The following is a 20,990-nucleotide window of genomic DNA, read 5'->3' on the forward strand; positions in this document are numbered from 1 at the left end:
GGCTATAAAGTATATTTTAATCTACATTTCTCATATTTGGGAAGATGCTCAACTTTCCTCATGATACTTAAAGGCCATTTTATTTATTTTTCTATTAAATGCCTATTGATGTTCTCTGCTAATTTTTCTGTTGGGTTGCCAATAATCTCTTTATTGAAGTCTATTGACTCTTTCCATATTAGTGAGATTATCCACTGTTTTGTCTGTGCCATAAATTGAACATATTTTCTCAGGTTGTTATTTGTTTTCAACTTTGCTTATGGGTTTTTTTTGTTTTTTTGTTTTTTTATCATACAGAAAGTTACTGTTTGTCAATGTAATTGAATTTATCTAAATTTAATTTAAAACTTCCTGTGTTTTGAATCCTATTTAGAAAGGCCTTTCCCTACTCCAAGGAAGTCACTTAAATTTTCTATTGGTACTCTTTAGAAATCTTTTTATTATGAAAAATTTTAAGCATACACAAATTAGAGAAAATAGTATAATAAACCCCAACTACCCATCATTCAGCTTTAATAATGAGGAGTATGTTGCCAGTCTTGTTTTACTTATTCTTCCATCCATTTTTGAGACTGTTTAAAGCAAACCCAGACATCATAGCATTTTCTTTTTAAGTACGTCAATATATAGCAATAATATGTAGGAACTGTTTAGAACATAACTTCTATGTCATTATTACACCAAGAATTCCTTAAGATTATCTAATGTCATTCTATGTTCATATTTTTTCTCCTGCAGCTTTTATGGCTTTGTTTTTTGTGTGTCTACAGTACGAGCTATTTGTCCAATTTTATTTTTTTCCTGGCCACCCAGCTGTCCCAACTTAACTTTTTAAAGTGTATTCTCACTTTACTGGTTTGAGAAGCTACCTTTATCATATGATAAGTTGCCACGTGCATTTGAGTATTTCTGTACGTTTTATTCAGTTCCATTTGCCTATTCATATGCTAATATTATACTGTTTTAATTATTGGAGTATTAGGGAATGCTTTAGTGTCTATCAGGACTAGTCATTCCCCAAATGGGATAGTAAGTCATCCACTCCAACTCCTACTCTATGAAAATGGCAGAAAACTAGAGTTTATAACCCAGCCTCCTTAGGTCAGAGATAGGCCTGGTGATTTAGAAATCAACAAGGAATGGGAGCTGAAAGTGTAAAAGCAAATGTGGTTTCTAAGGAAAGTAACAGTAATACACACACTTTAGGAAAGTAAACAGTAATAACACTAAAGCCTGAACCCTGGGGTAGGTCCTAATCTAGGCGAGACGGGGAGGAAGAGGAACTGGCAAAGGAAAAATGACATAGTTGTGGTGGGTGAAGTTTGCTTTTCCTTGGGAAATGGCCAGTCCTAGTTCTGTTTGGCAAAGTCAGACAGACCAACTGTAGAGAAGGTTGTGATACTTGCTCTGTGCCTGCCATGGGAATCCACAGACAGGAGGTGGAAGGTGTGAAGTGTGTCGAGTAGGCTGAGCATCATTCTGCTCTGGGCAGTTCCCAGGCCTGGGCAGGCAGCAACCACGAACTTCGAGGCAGCCTATGCGCTTGCCTGTGTCTGTGAAGATGTTAGAGCGAACCTCACCATGTGTTTCCCAGGAAGACGGGTGAATACGCATTATTCTCAGCCCTCTTTCCAGAAGACAATACTAAATCTACATAACTAGATATCTTTACTGGAAAAAAATCTGAGAGAGATGACTTCTAATATGAATTATTGTGGGAAAGACATCTAAAGTATTTAGCAGGGGCAAATCATAATGCTTTTTTCCCTTCGAAATGCACACATCTGCTGGCCTCGGTCGACACCTCCACAAAAGACCAGAGGATGGTAAGGTGGTCAGGGCATGGGAGAAAGGCCTGGATTGCGGAGTGGGTGGCAGGGCTGCGCCCGGATGACTGCATCATGACCTCATTCCCCGGCAGACACCCTTAATAACCTTTGGCACAGCCTGTAACCTCCTCATCCCCAATTTCCTCCTTACAACCTGCAGTGAGCACCCTGCACTTACCTCACGGGGATGGGGGGGAAGATTCATTAGTTTCAGGTGGGAAAGTTCTTTGACGATGAGTCATGTGGTGTAGTGCGTGGGATCGTTTGAGGCTGCACGGCCGTGAGTGTGGTAACCGCCTGCTGCCCATATCCAGGCACTGAAGGGTAAAGAGAGATTGTTCTACCGCAGAGTCAGGGGAATGGGCTTTGCAGACCAAATGAAGGGGTGAAGTCAACCCTGTGCAAGCACTTATTCACCAATTATTTACTGAGTCTCTATGCTGTGCAATTGGTATCAGGGGTTAGCGAGGAGCGGCGTGCCTTAAAGTGCAGGCACTCCTCGCTGCTGAAGTGGAAGGTGGTATCCCAGAATTGCAACTGTGTGGGTCAGAAGTCATCTTTGCCATCAGAGATGTGAGCTGGGTGTCAATTACATTGAGCTCCACATCCTGGCTTGCCCTGCATGATAGGTAGGGTCGTGGGTGCTGCCTTAGTCCCTTACGTTCCAAATCCCTAAGCCAGTCTTCTTTCTCTTAGGTGATGTCAATGAAGAGAAAGTTTGTGTCCATTAACAAAAAGAAATAGAAAGGAGAAGAATCCTTCTTTTAACCTCTTTGACTTCTGTTGCATGCCATAGTTTTAAAAAAGTACATTCAAGGTGTGTTTTACTTTAAGCACAAGGTAAAAAGGACTATTTTAGGCATTATCACAGAACACTTTCTCTGCCAATAAGGAATTTTATGGTCTGGAAATTGGTACAGAATATGGATGAGATCTCAATGTACATTTCAAGCTGAGCTTATTCCCCCCCCCCCCCTTCAAGTGTCCTTGAGTGAGGGTAGCAGAGAATTGGAAGGGGAGGAGGAGGAAAGAAAATTGATTAAGAAAGATGGGTCCAAGTAACCTTAGAAGGTGAAGTCAAGGGCTTCTCTGGGCAAATGAGGCTTTTAGGAACATTATCCCAATAAGAAGGTTTGGGACTGGCGAAGATGAGAGAAAACCAGAGGATAAGTAGAGGGCAGCCCAGAAGTGTCGCATAAAAATCTAGTGTTGTTTCATGAAATGCAAGAATTTAGGAAGGAGGTTATAGGGCAAAGCACTATTGCGTTCATATGGGGTTCCATATTCATGATATTCCATATTAGCGGTTAATAATAATTCATTTTTCAGTGAATGTGTTATAATGAAATAAACTTATATCTATGTGTGGGTATTTATAGGCACTCTAATGCAGTCAGAGGGACAGCCTTGACTATTCTAAAGTTTCAGCGCTATGTTCATAACAATATCGTTCTTTTGTTCTCAGCTCTTTTCTTAAAATTCCAGAATCTCTCTCTCTCTCTCTCTCTCCTTACTTAATGATGTTTTTAGTGATAGAAGCAGAAGAAGCTGAATTTTGGTGGGCTTGTGCTTTTTCATTTGCTTGTAAAATATTCTTTAGCTAGATTTATCTTCTGGTTAATATAGTCATTTTGTGTCTAAGGCTTTCATTCTTACCCTTATTGGTTTGAGGCATAAATCCAATTGTTGGTTTCCTGTAAACCTAGAAGGGACACTTGCTCTTACACTTTCCTAGCAAAGAGGTACAGCTTATTCACGAGAGCTGTTCCTGTGATAGGCATAGCCTGCTGTAACAAGGCATGATGCTTCGGTCCAGAGCGGCTCTTTTCCTGATACCTCTTTTTCACTGGAGTCAAGGCTCAGTTAGGATCCTGGCAGGAACCACATGGCACATCCAGACTGATGCTATTTTAGAGAATTAGTCAAGGGCTGTCGACAATGGTTTGGGCTAGATTCAGGGAAACCAATAAGTTAGTACCAGACTCCAGAGCTAGCAACAGAAGAGAGCCATTTTTATCCTATAGTCCTAAAGGTCAAGGGGAGAGAAAATGGTTAGCAGACTGCAGGAGACGGGAGCTGGGGAGCTGAGGGAAGGGATGGCAGTTCGGCAGAGAGTGAGTCAGAGGGATAAATACCCGGCTCACTCTCTTCCCACCATCTAGTCTGCCAGTTCCTGCCATTGACCAAACCACACCAGAAGCAGTGGCTTCCCCGGGCATAGAGCAGGGTGAAGAGGGATAGACAGTGAAGCTTGAGGGGCAAAAGGTGAACCCTTGTAGGATTCGCTTCCCATTTGCCTTATTAGGAGAGTTTGGGAAGATCACGTGGTTGTAGGATATTTAAGGCCCAACTTAGTGTATGTTGAACAACACGTGAAAGTGTTAGGCCATCGTTGGGCGGACCTTAAGTTGCTAAAAATTGAGTTTTCACAATCTCCATATAGTTAACCTAGAGTCTAAATGCACAATCAAAATGGAAGTTCTGTTAGTAAGAAAGATGGAAAAACTTTTCCTAAATTTATTCTTTCTTGGTAATGCCTGCATGTGTGTGAGGTCTTTGAAGACATTCAGCTTGGCCCTGGCTGGGCAGCTCAGTTGGTTAAAACCTAGTCCTAATATGCCAAGGTAGCGGGTTTGGTCTCAAGTCAGGGCACATACAAGAAGCAAACAATGAACGCTTAAGTAAGTGGAACAGCAAGTCCCCCCCCCCCCCCATCAATAAAAATTTACAAATTAAAAAAAAAAAAACTTTCAGGTCATCTCCAAGCAAGGACTGAAATTTCCTGTGCTCAACTCAATGCTAAGCAAGGAAGGGAAGTCTTATGTCCCCAAACAAACCTTAAGTTTTTTTCAGGGTAGAGACTAAGCCATGGGCTGGAGTCGACACAGAAAGGGTTAACGAATGAGTGATAGTAGAACTGGGCCTTCGAAGAAGCGTGGGAAGTACCCGTAATGACTCATGCGGGAGCACAGAGCCTGCTGCTTTTTAAAGCCAACTTTATAAGAACAACTGTGTAATATTTATGACTCTAGACAAAGAATATAGATTTATCAGAAAGCAAATAAAAGAGAATGCTTTAATGAAGCCTAAATATTGTTCTCACGTATATTCTAGAGTAGTTTTCCTAAAATTGGTCTTCAGAGGAATTTTATATCCTTCTCTCATATATACTCAGATAATCATAAAATTTGAGAGCTGAAAATATGTATATTGAATTTCAGTCTTAAATTTAGGGAAACTGAGTCTCAGAGTAATAGAGGGAATGGCAGAGTAGTAGATCTAATAAGTGAGAGAGTCAGAATTCACACCCAGACTTGGGTATCCACAAAGGCCATTCTTCCCCTGTTGTACCAGGCAGCATTTACACTTGACTTTAACTTGGTAGGATTGTGAACCATTGCTTAAGTGTCTTTTTTCATGTTGCAATTAAACACATAATTTTTCAGTTTCCTCTGGGAATATGAAATTATGCACATATATCTCTCTGTGTATGTACATTTCCTTCTGCTCCAAGAGGTAATAGTGACAATTTATACAGCAAGTGACATGCTGTAACTTTGTTATTGCAGATTGCAGAATTTTTTTGTTAGGATGGCTTTAATAAGCTTGTCAGATTCCAGAGAGTTCTTTGAATAATCTCTTCTGGATTTTGTGACTATGCAAAAGTCAGCACACTATACTTTTGCCATAGCATGCAGTTTATGGTTGGTTTTTAAGTGCCTTCCTCTTTCAGAATGATACCCACGAACTTGTTCTTTATGGTGTAATACATTTTAGATTCAGAATCAAGAATAACGTTGAACCAGTGGAGGCTCTATAAACTATGGTCAGTGATAGAAAACCGTAGGATAGAAGAAAGACGACAGGATAAATGCATAGTAACAATTTTGCATCGTTAAGCTCTTCCAATTCAAAGAAAACCGTGTGCATGCTAAAAGCAGCTGACATGATTGATAATATGGCCTCTAAAACAGAGTTCTAGGGATAAATCACTACCTGGTACATAGTGCTTGAGCAATTCATTCAATAAAATACATGTGTGTATATATGCAGATACGTATCCAAATGAACATGTTGCTTAAGATTTCTCCATTGGTTCAAACAGTCTGTCATATTAGAATATATCCAGAGAGCCCTGGCTGCTGTGGCTCAGTGAATTGAGTGCCGGCCTGTGAACCAAAAGGTCGCCAGTTCAGTTCCCAGTCAGGGCACATGCTTGGGTTGTGGGCCAGGTCCCTGCTTCTGGGCCACGTCCCCAATTGAAAATGTGTGAGAGACAACTGATCAGTGGATGCTTCTTTCCCTCTTTTTCTCCCTCCCTTTCCCTCTTTTTAAAAGTAAATAAATAAAAGCTTCAAAAAAAATTTATATACAGAGAGAAACATGTCTGTATACCCACTTTGTTTTTATGCTCATTTTTCTGTGTGTTGAGACTCAATGAAGTCAAAAGTGCTAGCTGTTACCTATATACTTACTGACCCTGAAAGCTAACTTTTCTCATTTGTGTCTGTGTGCTGTGTACTAGAGAATGCATGCTGGGATGATACACTCTTCCACTCAACAACTATTCAAATAATGGGTTCTTAGCCAGCTGTTGGACACTTCAGCCTAGATTTCTATTATGAGAGCTTTGATTGGTTATTAAAAGAAATGAGTTCAATAAAGCAGGCAGGAATGTGGGACATAAAAACGCTGTCTTCTGTGCCCAGCCTCTGTTGCCATTCGCTTTAAAACTGTGCAGCATCAAATACCTGTTTGCAGTGGCTCTCCTGCAGAACTTCTGTCCAGTTATTATATCTTCCTATCAAATTTAAAAACACCCCTCTCCCACGGAGAAGGAAATAATGCCTCTCATTTGCCTGCCTGACAGCCGAAATATCTCCATTAAATTACTTTTACAATTAAATTACTTTTTGCAATTATGCTGTTGGCTTTTTTAAAGAAGTAGCCAAGTGAAGGATGCACCTGGAGTTCTTCAAAATGGATTTCAGGCATTGTCCATGAGCTCTTTGGTGCTCCCTGGATGATAACACATCCAGCTCATTAATTTGAGAATTAAGTGACAGAAGAGTTTCCTTTTATTAAATAATGAGAATATGTGTCCCATGTGTATCTCCTTTGGTTGCTAGGAAGTAGAGAGTGAAGGGTCACACACAGCAGAGGAACGCCATTCATAATGGGGGCTGGGAACTTTATTCTGCCCTTGTCCTGTGTGATTTTCACCCCATATTTTGAGAGCCTTAATGCATAAGTGAGTTGACATAAGCCTCCTAAAAATCATTTATGGAGTAAACATGGTAAAAATTATTCTACCTATCTGAAAGATACTCTCAAATTTCATCCATTAATATATTTTTTATAAGGTTCCTACCATTTATCCCAGTAGTTCAATAAAACCTCACAAGCCAATCTTGATTCTTTTTAAGAGGAGTCCAGTTTTTCTTTAAAAAGAAAAAAAAAAGAGTCCCATTTCCAATTCCTAAACATCTAAGCTTTCTATTCTTGTTCACGTGGAGTTCTTGCCATGTTAGTTCTTTGGTGTTATGAAAGCCTTCTCAAGGAAAAAAAGATGTTAAATCATATCTTTGACAAAAATACAGCTGGAAGGATATTACTTTGGATGTGTCTTTTAGCTTTTTCTTAAATTTGAATCACATTAAAAAATATTTTAAAATTGATTAGACTATTTCTCCACACAAATTATACACTTATGGGCCCTGTATTAATTTATGACTACATTAAAAATCAATTTGCATAATGGAATGATTTTAATATTAGCACTGTTTTAGACATTATCTTTTGTTAGGTTGCACATAGGAAAAATATCTATTTTTAGAACTGCAAGATATACAGCTATATGTTTAGAAATTAGATACTCATTTCTGTGAGGTTTTGATCCTGTGGTTGGTAGAAAATTTTTAAGTTTATATTCTTTAAAACAATATAGCAGGAATCTGAAATATTACAGGGATACTGTATTATATTTATCACTTTTTATGGAATAACTGGAATACTTAATTGTTATCCTTTCATGTAAGTCATAGAATAGTACAAGGGAAAGCAACCTTGGCAGGGCGCCCATTCCCATTTCCCAGATGGTTGCAATAGAGAGAATATCTAAATCCTCTTCAGACATAAGTGCTTGGAATTCAACACTGTTTACCAGATTTTGTCCAGTTAGTATGAAATGGAGTTGGGCAGTTATGCCCCTTGATCTGATCTTTATTCTCCTGCTAATGATGTTTGAAGAAGCAGGCAGGGAGGGAAGGGCAGGGGGAGCAGACACTTAGCATTTCTTGAATGCCATCTAAGTAAAATGTGCTTTATGTATGTAGTTGCGCTCAATCCATGCAACAATTTAGAAAATTTACTTACGCAGCTCTACATCTCACTTTTCTAACTGGCAAATGGGGACACTACTTCTCAACTTCGTTATCACCTGATTAGTAAATGTAGAACTGGAATTTTATTCTGGGCCTGTTGTTTTTCCTCCCCTCAAAGATGATTGTATTACCTCTTGGCAGTCACATCTCACCAGTGGCTCACATTGACTTTTTGGCTCCAATAAAGGATGAGAGCATAGGGACTGAGTTTCTATTATACACTATTGTATGCAAAGTGCTTAGCTTGGTACCTATATGCATGATTTATAATCATGCCACTTGCAAGATCTGGGTAAGTGCTAAGGAGGGGTTCCATCATGATTTTATTTTCCCTACTGAATTTTGTTATGCAAATACATGGTCCTCCGGAAATTTTGTGTTTTCAGATGAAAATGATGGGTTGAGCTTAAGCCAAATTTTTCTTGTATTTTTCTTCAGACACATAGAAATGCTAGATTAAATATTTTTAAAATTAAAGAAATTTGTATTTAAACTTAGGGGGGAAAAGAATTCTTCATGTACCAGAAATGGAGAGAGAACCTAGCAGAGGAGGTAGAAGCCGAAGCTTTGGGAGCTGGGCTCTCACGGCCCAGGCCAGGTTAGCAACTGAGACCTCTGCTGCCTGTGAATCACTAAGGGAGCTAGGACAGCCTCAACCTAAGTCTCCTGAACACACTCCCTGAATTCAATGGGAAGCAGAGTATCTCCAGTGGCCCACCTCTCCTAATAGCCAGAAACAAGTAGACCCATCTTTGTGGTGGATGGTAAAGTTTTCTGGAACATTTCTCCTTTTGAGAGAAGTGTTTTCATCTACTCCACTCCTTCTGAGTGAAATTTCAGCACTCATTTTAAATTTCCTCTTTGCCTTCTATTCTCTTTACAAGGAAAACCAGGCCTACTAAAGTTTCTCATTAAAGTCTCTTACTGTGACATAAATGATGCTTGCAGGAAGGTGGGAATGCAAGTGTCGATAGCTATGCTGGACTTAGTAGAGCTGCTGCCTTTAAATTACCTATTTCATTTGTTTTATTGGCCGTGGGAGTTGGCCTTGTGCCTGCTGACTCATTTTAGCAATGTGCAAGAAATGCCACTGTTTACTACCTCTGTTTGGTCTCTTCTTTTTCAACTCTGCTGAGTCCATAATTTCTTTCTCATCTTGGACACCTTGCCAGCTCCTCACTGCCTATAACCTTTCTACCCAATACTTGGTAAAAAAGGTACTCCTTATGGGTTGTAACTAATGATGTTGGTTCTTCCTGAAAAGTATTTATTGAGTATCAATTTCTGTGTATGTACAATAATTGTGATTAAGGAAAGCAAACTCATTAAGCAAAAAACCCAAAAACGATGTAGGTCTGTTTTATGATGTCAAGGATGCACCGCTTCCCAAGGCCCTGCCAACTTTCCACATTTTCCATGGAGGTGTGAAATGCCACGTAGAGGATGAGGTGGTTACCATGGCTCCGACCAGGGAAATAGTTATGTTTCTTGGCCAAATGCCATATAGGCCCTTTATTCCAAGCAGTAGTGGGCCAAAGTCTCAGGTAGGGTTTCCTAAATTTACAAATCTGGCTACTCGCCATTCCCTAGAGGGGCTGAGAGATGCCCACCCCTGGTATACCTCTACCAATGTGCCTTGCAGAAATCCCTCCCCTCTCCTGGCAAAAAGGCCCACTGCATTCCAGAACAAGAATTAATATACTTTCCAAAGAGAGGACTCATGAAATAAACAGGAGACCAGGCCTCCTACCTGGGAAAGGAGCACGACAGTAATGAGCCCTGCCTGCGGAGGGACGGCCTGAGTTTGAGGAGTGGGGACCAGATACCTCATGTATGCGTAGTGTAGAACTTAGTGTCAAAATATGCAGACTTCCAAGTTACAGGAAGCCTAATCACAAGGGCAGCATTCTGAAACAGCAAGCAGCTATTCTTAACCATTATGTGGGTTTCAGATTCCTTTGAGATACCTAACCCGGAAAGAAAATATGTACAGACACAAAATTTTACAAATAACCTTAAGGAGCTCATAGGTCACCTTGGCCCTGTGTGAAGATCTCTGCTTTCTATGATGGTCCAGGACAAAGGCCAAAATGCTTTAGTTTAACTTGCGTTAAAGACTTTTTTTTTTCCCTTCTGGAGCCCTGTTGTAACCTTGTTCTGCAAAAAGACTGCAACGAGAGCCTACTCAGCACTCTCAGCAGATAATTTTTAATTCAGTCTTCGTGAAATGATTCTAAATGTAAAACAGTGTTCAAATGCTATAGTCATTTGCTTTTTCATGATCCTAATGTCTTTTGGTTGTGAAAATAAGACAGTCATGTTAATACAAACTTAGGCACTGCAAAAGAGATAGAGACAGATACAGGTGCTTGGCGGGAAAGCAGGAAGTGGTCACAGACTATAAAGCATGCTCTGGAAAAAGGGACATTTTTATTTAGTGCTTTCCTTATTTGACAGGTAAAACCTTTGCCGTTTTAGAGAATTCAGATAGAATGAGGCTGTGCTGCTTTAGTTAAAAATGGAAATGAAGTCTATACAGTCTTTTGGTTTACTGTTCACTCATTTTCATGTGTGGGAGGCTAGAGTGAACCATGTGGAAATGTTTTGAGGGGCTGCTATGTTCCAGGCCGTGCGCTAGGACCTTCGCACATGTGGCTCCTAAACCTCGCTTTCCTCGGCTGTGCGATGTTATACTGATCCATTCCCTCCAGTTTTGAGGAATGGGGAAACCAAAAAACAACGCTACCCCTTGGCTTCATTGTTCATTTAGTTGTTTTTAAGTTGTCTATCATCCTTTCACTTTTTCATCGAGAGGAATTTTGTGGTTTATCTGAATCTGTGTTCCCCTGTATTCACTATCATTTCCAGGAACTAGAACTAGGGCTAGGCGTTTGTTACCAGTTACACTACAGAGACAAAGCATTCCTAGTATTTGTCAAAACTAGACAATCTAAGGTTAAACAGTTTCTTCCCGGCCCCAGCACACTCTGACCTTGTCTGTCCCCCGTTGTCCCTTTGTCCGCTCCAGTCACACTGGCTGCTTTCTGAATTCCCCTCAACGAGGCACCCCATCTCAGGACCTGGGTTCCTTTCCCTTGATTCTTTGCTTAGACAGGTACTTCTCGTCATTACTTTCACCTGTTCAAATGTCACCTAGCAGAGACATACTGAGCTCACTATACACCTAAGATAGCTCCTTCTAGTCATTAACACATCTCCTTATTGTGTTTCCTTTGTAGAATTTATGACTGTCTAAAATTATATATTTTTCCATATATTTTCTGTCTTCTCCCCTAAAATGCAAACTGCATGAGAGCAAAGACCTCGTTGGGGATCCAGTAATAAAAAATGTCTGTTAGGCATGAGGTGTCAACAATGGCATGCTGGATGAATGGGCTTTTGTCTCACACTGAGATTCCACGAGGAAAACCAGGGGTTCTGATTTGTGAACTAATAACTAATTCGTTCAAGTGCCTTACACGTATTAACTAATTTAAATCCTACAACCCTATGAGGTAGGTATTATTATTAGATCCTTTCTATAGATGCAGAAATTGTGGTGCAGGGAGATGAAGGAATTTTCACGAGGCTGCATAGAGAGTAGGCTTGGAAGCAGGTCTTTGAGCCAGTGCTCTTTACTGCCTCATAGAAAGTGCTCAATAAATGCAGCTTTAACCACGTGTGCAGCAGTTGGCTGAGGGCTTTTTCCTCATGGTGTCACTTAGTCCTCACTTCTGCACGGAGGTAGGTGCTGTCCTTATGCCTCTTCTACAGATGGGGAAGCTGAGGCCTGGAGAGCTTTAAGCAACTTGTCCCAGGTCCCATAATTGCTTAGACTTGAATGTAGATGATATGAAATTTATGCTGTTAGGCATCATCTCTATATTATAAGAACACGTTGGATTGCTTCTGGAACACGGTCATTTTGAAGTTTGCGAAGAAGGGATTAGTCCGACCCCCAACTCAAAGGGTCTTCACTTGTTCAAAGAAAGGGCATCCATTACTTGGCCACAGATTCATAATGCATAGAGAACGGTGCAACTCAGAGAAGTGAGTAGGAGAAAAAGAATTTGTATCAGTGTAACTGCTTGTCTGTAAGATATGAAAGTTTGTTAAACGTGTGTTTCTTTGGAAAGAGCATAGGAACAGGATTTAGAAATCTGATAACTGTGAAAGGTCAATTTTAGTTTCTAAAATGTACCAGGGTAGAATTATGTATATATTTATCTGTCATCATGTCCAATTCTATACTGAACTAAAAGTCTAGAGTTTAGCACTACTGTTTTGTGAAACTTACCAGATTATCTTCCCCGAGTACTTCCTTAGTGACTTGGAATGAAACGATGACATAACTACACTTTATCCAACAATCACTTCCATGTACATGAGTTTGCATTTTTAGCCATGTATGCAAAACTGATTATACTCACAACTCGGGAGGGGGAAGAAAACTCTAGAACCCACGCATTATTATGCTGGTTTGAAACAAAATATCCATGTGAAGGATTGTGCTCATGTATGTGGAGATCATGGTTTTTCTTTGAAAAACTCCCTAAACCCACTGAAACCAGTTGATTCAGCAGGAAGAAAATGAGTTCAGCCAATGTCATGAGCTCTAAGATTCCAGCATTTTCACAGAACTGGTATTACAAGTGCTTTTACACACATGGTCCTCTGTGATTCTGCCTGAGCCTGTGTTTGATGTTCACAATTCCCCAAGCTTGTGGGCAGGGCAGGGTGATGTTATTAAGCCACTTTACAGATGAGGAAATTGAGGCTAATAGGTTTAAAGAGCTTGCCCGAGGTCAGGTGGCTAATAAATAGCAGAGCCAGCACCTGAACCAAAGTCTTTGGACTCCAAGTTACATGTGTTTCCTGCTGCTCACACCTCCCCCTTGCCAGAGAGAGCCTGTCAGTGGTGCTAATCCAGGTTCTGAGCATCAGTCCTGGAGATTGCCTTACTGTCATGTGTGCTTCTAGAGGGGAGACTCTGTTGACCTTAAGAAATACTATATGTTACTCGGGGCTTTGAGCAGGTTTTTATTTCTCAGCCTCATTGCCCTTTTACCCATTGCCCTTCCTAATGCTGCTGCAACTTTTATTGTTTCTTCCAGGTTTTGAAAGAGTTGCAAAATTTATCGAACATAAGTAAGAGTCTATTCAAGAAATGGAATTGACAGATAGGTGGTTCGGTAACTTCAGCTGAACTAGCCTCCGAACCGTGGTTGTTAAGCGATGAGGTGATTCAGCAGGGAGTGGGCCAGCCTGGATCAGTGATGGACTGGGGGTCGGGGCGGAACGCAGCCAGGCCAGTCCTCCACTTGTTCTCCTGGAACCCAAAAGACCACTCAGGGGCCTGGCCAGCAGAAGGCAGTACTTGCTTAACTTTCATCTAATCAGAAAGAATACAGTTCACACACAGGCGCTGGCCCTATAGAACAAATAGATGGTCGAATATATTTGAATAATCAAGCTTTCCAAAGAGAAGCAAAACATACTCCTACTCACATGTAAAATGCAAATAAACTCAACCAGTCTCTTTTTTCATTATAGACATAGAGGTTTTGGACTGTCCCATACCCAGGGTCAGGATGCTGCCCCGCGGTCATGCTCTGGCGGTAGCAGTTGTCCAGATCTTTATCTTCTCAGAAAACCGAGTATTGGCCAAGAACATCAACTTCTATAACGTGAGGCCTCCTCTTGACCGTAAGTAGTGGTTACCACCATCGTAGTTCATGACTGTGGGATCAGAGTGAGCGTTTGAAGACCCTGTTTCCACCTATAGTAACTCTGCCTTTTCTGGAAAACTTGGTTTATACCTAGAATAAGATAGAAAATCTTCACTACCTCCGAAATTCTCTCCATTTTTTAAAAATGATTTGGCTTCCTGCTGAAGTCTCAAAAGGGTTCTTGTTTAAAATAATCTTTTGAATACCGTCCCTGAGAATGTCTTAGCAGAGGCAATTCAGTGTTCTTTGTTCATCTCTTCATTGGAAAAGTATATTGGCTGTAGGAAGTTTCTGCATCAATGATATATTCTTTCAATGGCCATTAACAGTTTTGAAAACAGACTAGCAAGTATAAAATTTGGAAGCAAATACACCTGGATTTTCATTAATATTGTGCGCAGGTCGCAAAGGCTGTAAACACTCAACTTTCCCACTAGAAATTTAAAAATAAATAGTGTGCATTATTTATAGGATAATATATTTATATATTTCATATACATATATGTGTATATATGTGCTTGTGTACATATATCATCTCCCCTCCTTTCTCTCTCTTCAGGCAGGTAAAACTTGAGGTTGGTATAGATAAAAATTGGTAGAAGTGCGAATACCTCTGGTTCCCACACCTGGAAGAATGTCAGAATTATGATAAATACTTTTAAAATGACACATTCCTGGGTCCCTTCCCCAGAGATTCTGAGTCAGGATGGTGGGATACAAATTATGTTTTTCTCCTCCCCCCCTTTCTTTTAAAAAAAGCCCTTCTGATACTATTGATACACAGCCGGTTTGGGGAACCACAGTCTTTATACTGTTCCATTAAATGGAGTCTGTATCATTATTGTTCTTCACTTTGTACTTATTATTTAGGACATTCAGTGAGTATGTGGGTGCGCTTGTCCGTATCTGCATTTGTGTCACATACACACGTATACACATGTATACCACACACACCTTGAACTATCATGTTTTATACACTTCTAAATCGGTAATGATTGTATACTGATAGTTTAGTGGTAAGCACACAGTTTTCATAAAAGATACATTATTGAAAAATTTCAAACTTTTTAAGACTAATACAATTTTATCATGAGAACAAACATTTTAAAAAAGTGAAAAAGATTTATTTTAATTAAAATATGTATTTTAAATGACAGAGCACACATAATTGGAACACTCATGGATGCAGAAAGTGGACTAGTGGTTGTCAAAGGTGAGGGGCGTTGGGGGACTGGGTAAAAGAGGTGAAGGAATTTAGAAGTACAAATTGGTAGTTACAAAACAGTCCTGGAATGTAAAGTACAGCATAGGGAATATAGTCAGTAATGTTGTAATAGCTATGTATGGTGCCAGGTGAAATATTGGGGGAACACTTTGTAAAGTATATGATTATCAAACCATTATGCTGTACACCTGAAACCAATACAAAATAATATTGGAAGTAAACTAACTGAAAAAGAAAAATACATATTTTTAAGAAGTACAAATTGCCAGTTTTAAATAAAAATAGTCACAGGGATGTAAAACACAGCACAGGGATTATAGTCAATAATATTCTAATAACTATATATGATGTCAGATGGGTATGAGGCTATCAGGGTGATCATTTCATAAGTTAAATAGTGTGTAATCACTATGTTGTACATCTGAAAAGAATATAATAGTGTATGTCAACAATAACTCAAAAATAATTTTAAAAAATCTTTTAAAAAGAGAAAAACAATAATGTTTGCTCATTATAGAAAATTCCAAAGAGACAGGAAATGTATTGAAGAAAAGAAAATTTATTCATAACCCCAAGATTCAGAGCGAGCTCTTCTTTACATTTGGAAATATTTCCTTCCACTGTTTTTTCTGTGTATGTGCACGCAAACATGTGATGTACTGAGATCGCACAAATTTGATTTTGCACCAGTTTTTCTGCCATTATCCTATATTTTAAATGATGTTCCATGTCTCGGAAAGTATTTTAATGCCTTTTACAGTCAAATTTTTAAAAGTCGTATGGCTGGTCTATAGTTTATGTAACCAGTTTCCCAATTATTACCCACATATGTACACATACACACACACATGCACACAGTCACAAGCAAGCTAAATGTTAATGCCTCATTAAAAACTTTGTAGATGAATTTCTCTTTTTATTTGACTAATGGCCTTATTAAATCAAAAAGTTGTACCGATTAATACTTTATTTATCCACCAGCATTAAGTATTAGTATTTTTTAGATTAAAACTATTTTTTCAATTAAATAAAACTGTTTTTTCAATTACAATATTATATCGGTTTCAGGGGTACAACATAATGATTAGACATTTATATAAGTTATGAAGTGACCCTCCAATAAGCCTAGTACCCATCTGACAACATACACAGTTGTTATGATATTACTAACTATATTCTGTGCGCTCTACTTTATATCCCTGTGACTTTTTATAATTAGCAATTTGTACTTCTCAACACTTTCACTTTTTTACCCTAAGTATTAGTATTTTAAAAACCATACTGATTTAATAGGTGAAAATGGATCTCATTAGTTTTCTTTTTTTACCTGCCTAATTCACTTTTATGCATAGGCAAAACTGAAATGCATTCGGAATGCTTAATTTCGTGTTCTCTGAACTCTGACTTTTGGTATTTTGCGCTTGCATTATGCACTGATATTTACCCTCCCCTGTCCCCACAATACCCACTGCTTCCTAGTTATCATCTCGACGTGTGGTCAGGTTACTAGGATGGATTGGGGTTCACTTCGTCTTTGTTTCATTTTTTTAAAAATGAAAGAATTGAAAGTTTTACCCTGAGCTTTATACACTGGCCCATAGAAGAATGTCAAACTTACTGTATTTTTTTTTATTTTTTACCCATTAAAATAAGAAGATAAAAGGTAGGGAAAAAAGCATAGAGACAAAAAAAAAAAAAAAAAAAAAAGAACATTCTAGTTGCTCTCAAACCAGACTGCCAAAAGCTCCTAATTCCTCCCTGGCCTGAGCATAAGGACCTGAGAAATACTGTCATCCTTATGTTAAATGTTACATTCCAAGTTGAGGTCTATTGTGATAGTTGACATATATCAACTGAGATTTTTTGGTTGAGGTTAAATGTAGTTGTAATGGTAGCACATGTGGATGGAAACCAGAATGATTTGATATCCCAGGGACTCTACTAGATATTTTTTCTTGCAAACGCCTGCTTAATCTTCACTGTATCTCTGCAAGTCATGGGGATCTTCATTGTTACTATTATTATACATATTATTATTTCTTCGAAGTTAAAAATCGTACAACTGATTAGTGGGAAGGTTAGAGTTCAAGCTCAGCTTAATCTGACTCCAGTTCCTCTCAGGGACAATACGATATCACATTTTTGGTTGCAATGCTGCCACCTCCACCCTTACCCATCCCCTCAACCCCCATTTATCCCTAGGTCATAAATTATAATAGAACAATACCATAAATATTTCAAAGTGGCTTGTGGAATGATTTCTTTACTCTGTGGAAAGTATTCGTAGATGAAGTATTTAAAGAAAAGGGAATAAATAAATTGTCCCAAAGTCTGGCAGTTAAGTCTAGCCCCTTAGAAACAGAAATTTTAAGGGCAATGGCTTGTAAATTTTGTTTGACCTAATGAAAGTTGCTAATTTATGCCATATTTGATGTTAAAAAGTTTTGTCTTTTCACTGTGCATCTTTTATTTTAAAGCGACACCATTTCCAAACAGCTTCAAGTGTTTTACCTGTGAAAATGCAGGGGATAATTATAACTGCAATCGATGGGCAGAAGACAAATGGTGTCCACAAAGTAAGTGCGCTGAGTTTGGAAGACTCCTTTGGGATCACTCCTCATTTAGGTGTCTCTTGACAAACCAACAGGCTGATGACATTCTCTAGAAATCAGAGATTGCTTTTAAGAGACTGTCCTGACATCTGACTACTCTGGGAACACTTGGAAACTGATGGTGTAGCCTCAGTTTGTAGTTTTGTCTTCCCTGAGGAAGGATCTATTAAATAGTATTTCTGGGAGAAAAAATAGACCCCATGTTGACTAAGGCATTCCAAGAATTTCAGAAATGATGATACCTCAAGTTTCAAAAGTCATACTTACTGGCTAAACTAAGGGAAGTGTTTTGTACTCTTGAGCTGTATTGATGCTTAGGAAACTCTTTCATTCATCTGACAGACATTTGAGTATATTTTTAGTTTGTTCAGTTCACTGATATCCAGTGCTTGGCCCATATTTGGCACACAGTAAATATTTCTTGAAAGAATGAATGGATACCTTTGGTTAGGTAGTCAGGGAAATCTTCCCTGAAGAATGTGCATTTGAAAGAAGACTGGAAGGACCCAAACAAGCCTGCTACATGGCGATCTGGGGGAATAGCATGCTAATAAGAGGGAACAGCAAATGCAAAGGCTACATGAGGCAAGATTTGGCCTCTTCAGTAAATAGGGAGAAGGCTGCCCAGTGAGGCTTAGTGGGAGATGGAGAAAAAGTCTCTTGAAGCTAAGGACCGGAGCACACAGGACCTTTTCCTTTTATGTAAATGTGATGGGAAGGCTGTAGAGGGGTTTTAAACTATGGAATATAAGGTACTAGTTGTGTTCTAAAATACTGCTCTGGCTGCTGTGTGGAGAAGGAATGGTTGGGGACAAGAGCAGAACGGGATATCAAGTAGGATCTTTCATCTTTAGGCAGAGAGGGTGGTGGCTTGGACTAGGCTGGTAGGAGTGGAGGGGGAGAGAGGCTGAATGATTTAATGTACACAAACATGGAGGCAAGGCAGACAGGGTGTGATGATGGGTGATTTGGGATTGTGAAGCTACTTTCAGCCATATGGATCAGATGATTCCGATTTTAGAAATACTGTTTTTTAGGTTTTCAGGCATAAAAGGCCAAGAAAAACAAAAACTCTTCCAGAGTTAGGGATTACTAGTTTTGGTTTACTACTGCCTTCAATCTTTTGGAAATTTCTGTATCATGCTACAAAGAGCAGTTAGATAGTGTCTACTCTTCCAGACAAGGCCAGCGTGTGGAGCCAAGCAGTATACCCTGAAGACCTGCACTGGGCTTGAGAATCTCATGCCATAAATGAGCACAAGTGGTTGTGATATCTACTCAGACAGTATTTTTCCTTATTTCTGTTCAAGAGTAATTAAGTACCAAAATATTTTTTCCTGTGGGTTTTTATTTTCCATTTCTATAGAGCAATTGACTTAAATGGCATGTGTGCTTGTGAATGAATGCGTGTGCACACGTGAGTGTATTCATTGGAGGACTTGTTTTCCCATTTTTTACAGAAATTTTTCTTAATAATTACAGAGTTTTTGAGGATGGCTGATGCTTCTCTTTACAACTGCATTTCCAAGGGTGGTATTATTCTTTAACTATTTGCTTGAAATTCTCCTGAACACTGGGCAGTATGGGTTGGAACAGTAGTGAAATGGGGCATTGATGTCTATCTTGTGCCTCAACTTCATGGAAAATGTGAATTGTACTGAAAAAGTTCCTACTAGGTCTGTGCATAATGCTCCAATTTAATTAATCAAAGCCATTTTCAGTGGGATCATGTATGTGAGTATTTGTGGGTTTTAGAATTTCATCTGTTGAAACATGTGAGCAAAAGGGGTAAGCTTCCACTTTCCACCACTGAGAAGACGTCAGGGATTGGAGGGTGAAGACAGTCAGCTCTTCCACTGGGAAAGCCTGGGAGTGGCGTGGGACGGCCCCCTCCAGCACGCATGCCTGTACATTCTTGACTGTACACCAGTCGGGCCCCCAGGACACTAACCACCTGGAATTCCAACTGAGGGTATAATTTCTTAGTTTTCAGTTTGTCATTATTTAGGGAAATGATAGTCAACCATTTCTTGAGGCCAGCAGGCCTGCAGCTATTGTTCGTTGTCATCTCAGGTTTCCTTTTTACCTTTTAACTTTCCTTCCATGGTTTGTTGGTGTTGTTAAAAGAAGTTCTCTGTGTAACAGGATATGACAAGAATGACATTTCTTATTGTATTTACCTTGGGTTTTATTCTGACTTTATAGGGCTACTTTCGCACATGTGACATTGTGTATGAGCCCATGCAGCTACTAGCTATTAGTTTGTCATTGTCTGGAGTAAGTTGAAATGCTTTTCCAAAATATTTGGTGGTTCCCTTTCCTTGTGAATCCAGAATGCCGCTACTATTGTAGAGCGTGTTACAGCACCGTCTAGTTTAACATTAAGTACACTAAGAGTCCGGATAGTGTCTGCTTAAGAGCACAAACCTTGGAAAACTGCCTACGTTAGAATCCTGCCTCCCACCACTTTGTACCTATGTGACTGTGGACAGGAAACTGTGCTTCAGTTTTTCAAAAATCTCTAACATGAGGATATTAATATGACTTATCTCAAGACTTATTATAAGGATTGAGTGAGTAAATTACATGTTAGAAGAGTACTTGGCAGGTGGTACCCACTCCGTATGTATTTACTATTGTTATTATCAGTTAAAGCTTACGACAGCCCTATCAAAATGCTAAAGCACTTATTATGATAATTTTACTAAAAAGGAAATGAACCCAAAGCAATCCACATATTCAATGCAATGCCTATCAAAATCCCAATGGCATTTCCACAGAAATGGAACAAAAAAAATCCTCACTTTTGTATGGAGCTACAAAAGACTCTGAGTAGCCAAAGCAATTCCGAGGAAAAAGAACAAAGCCAGAGGTATAACATTACCTGATTTCAAACTATACTAGAAAGCTATAGTAATCAAAATAGTGTAGTATTGACGAAAAACAAAAACCAAAAAAACTCCCCCAAAACCGAGACATATAGACCAATGGAACAAAATTGAAAGTCCCAACATAAACCCACATATAGGTGGGCTAATAGTTTACAACAAAGGAAACAAGGATACATATTGGAGGAAGGAAAGTCTTTTTCAATAAATGATACTGGGAAAACTGGACCCCATATTACAACATACACAAAAATTAACTCAAAACAAAGTAAAGACTTGAATGCAAGACATGAAACAATAAAATACATAGAAGAAAAATTAAGC

General features: G+C 39.2%; 1 protein-coding gene across 6 annotated transcripts in view; it reads left to right on the top strand.

Moving 5' to 3' along the window:
- Positions 1–20,990, top strand: part of LYPD6B (LY6/PLAUR domain containing 6B) — a 161,057-nt gene that overhangs the window by 135,304 nt on the left and 4,763 nt on the right. For all 6 annotated transcript variants that reach the window (XM_054562592.1, XM_054562595.1, XM_054562591.1 and 3 more), the window contains 2 exons: positions 13,766–13,918; positions 17,644–17,742. In XM_054562592.1, the coding sequence (XP_054418567.1) occupies positions 13,804–13,918; positions 17,644–17,742 (214 nt within the window). In that variant the 5' untranslated portion in view covers positions 13,766–13,803. The remainder of the gene's footprint in view (positions 1–13,765; positions 13,919–17,643; positions 17,743–20,990) is intronic.

The sequence above is a fragment of the Pteronotus mesoamericanus genome, unplaced genomic scaffold (assembly GCF_021234165.1).
Source record: "Pteronotus mesoamericanus isolate MK-2021 breed Mesoamerican mustached bat unplaced genomic scaffold, CSHL_Meso_final scaffold_651, whole genome shotgun sequence".
Classification (NCBI taxonomy): domain Eukaryota; kingdom Metazoa; phylum Chordata; class Mammalia; order Chiroptera; family Mormoopidae; genus Pteronotus; species Pteronotus mesoamericanus.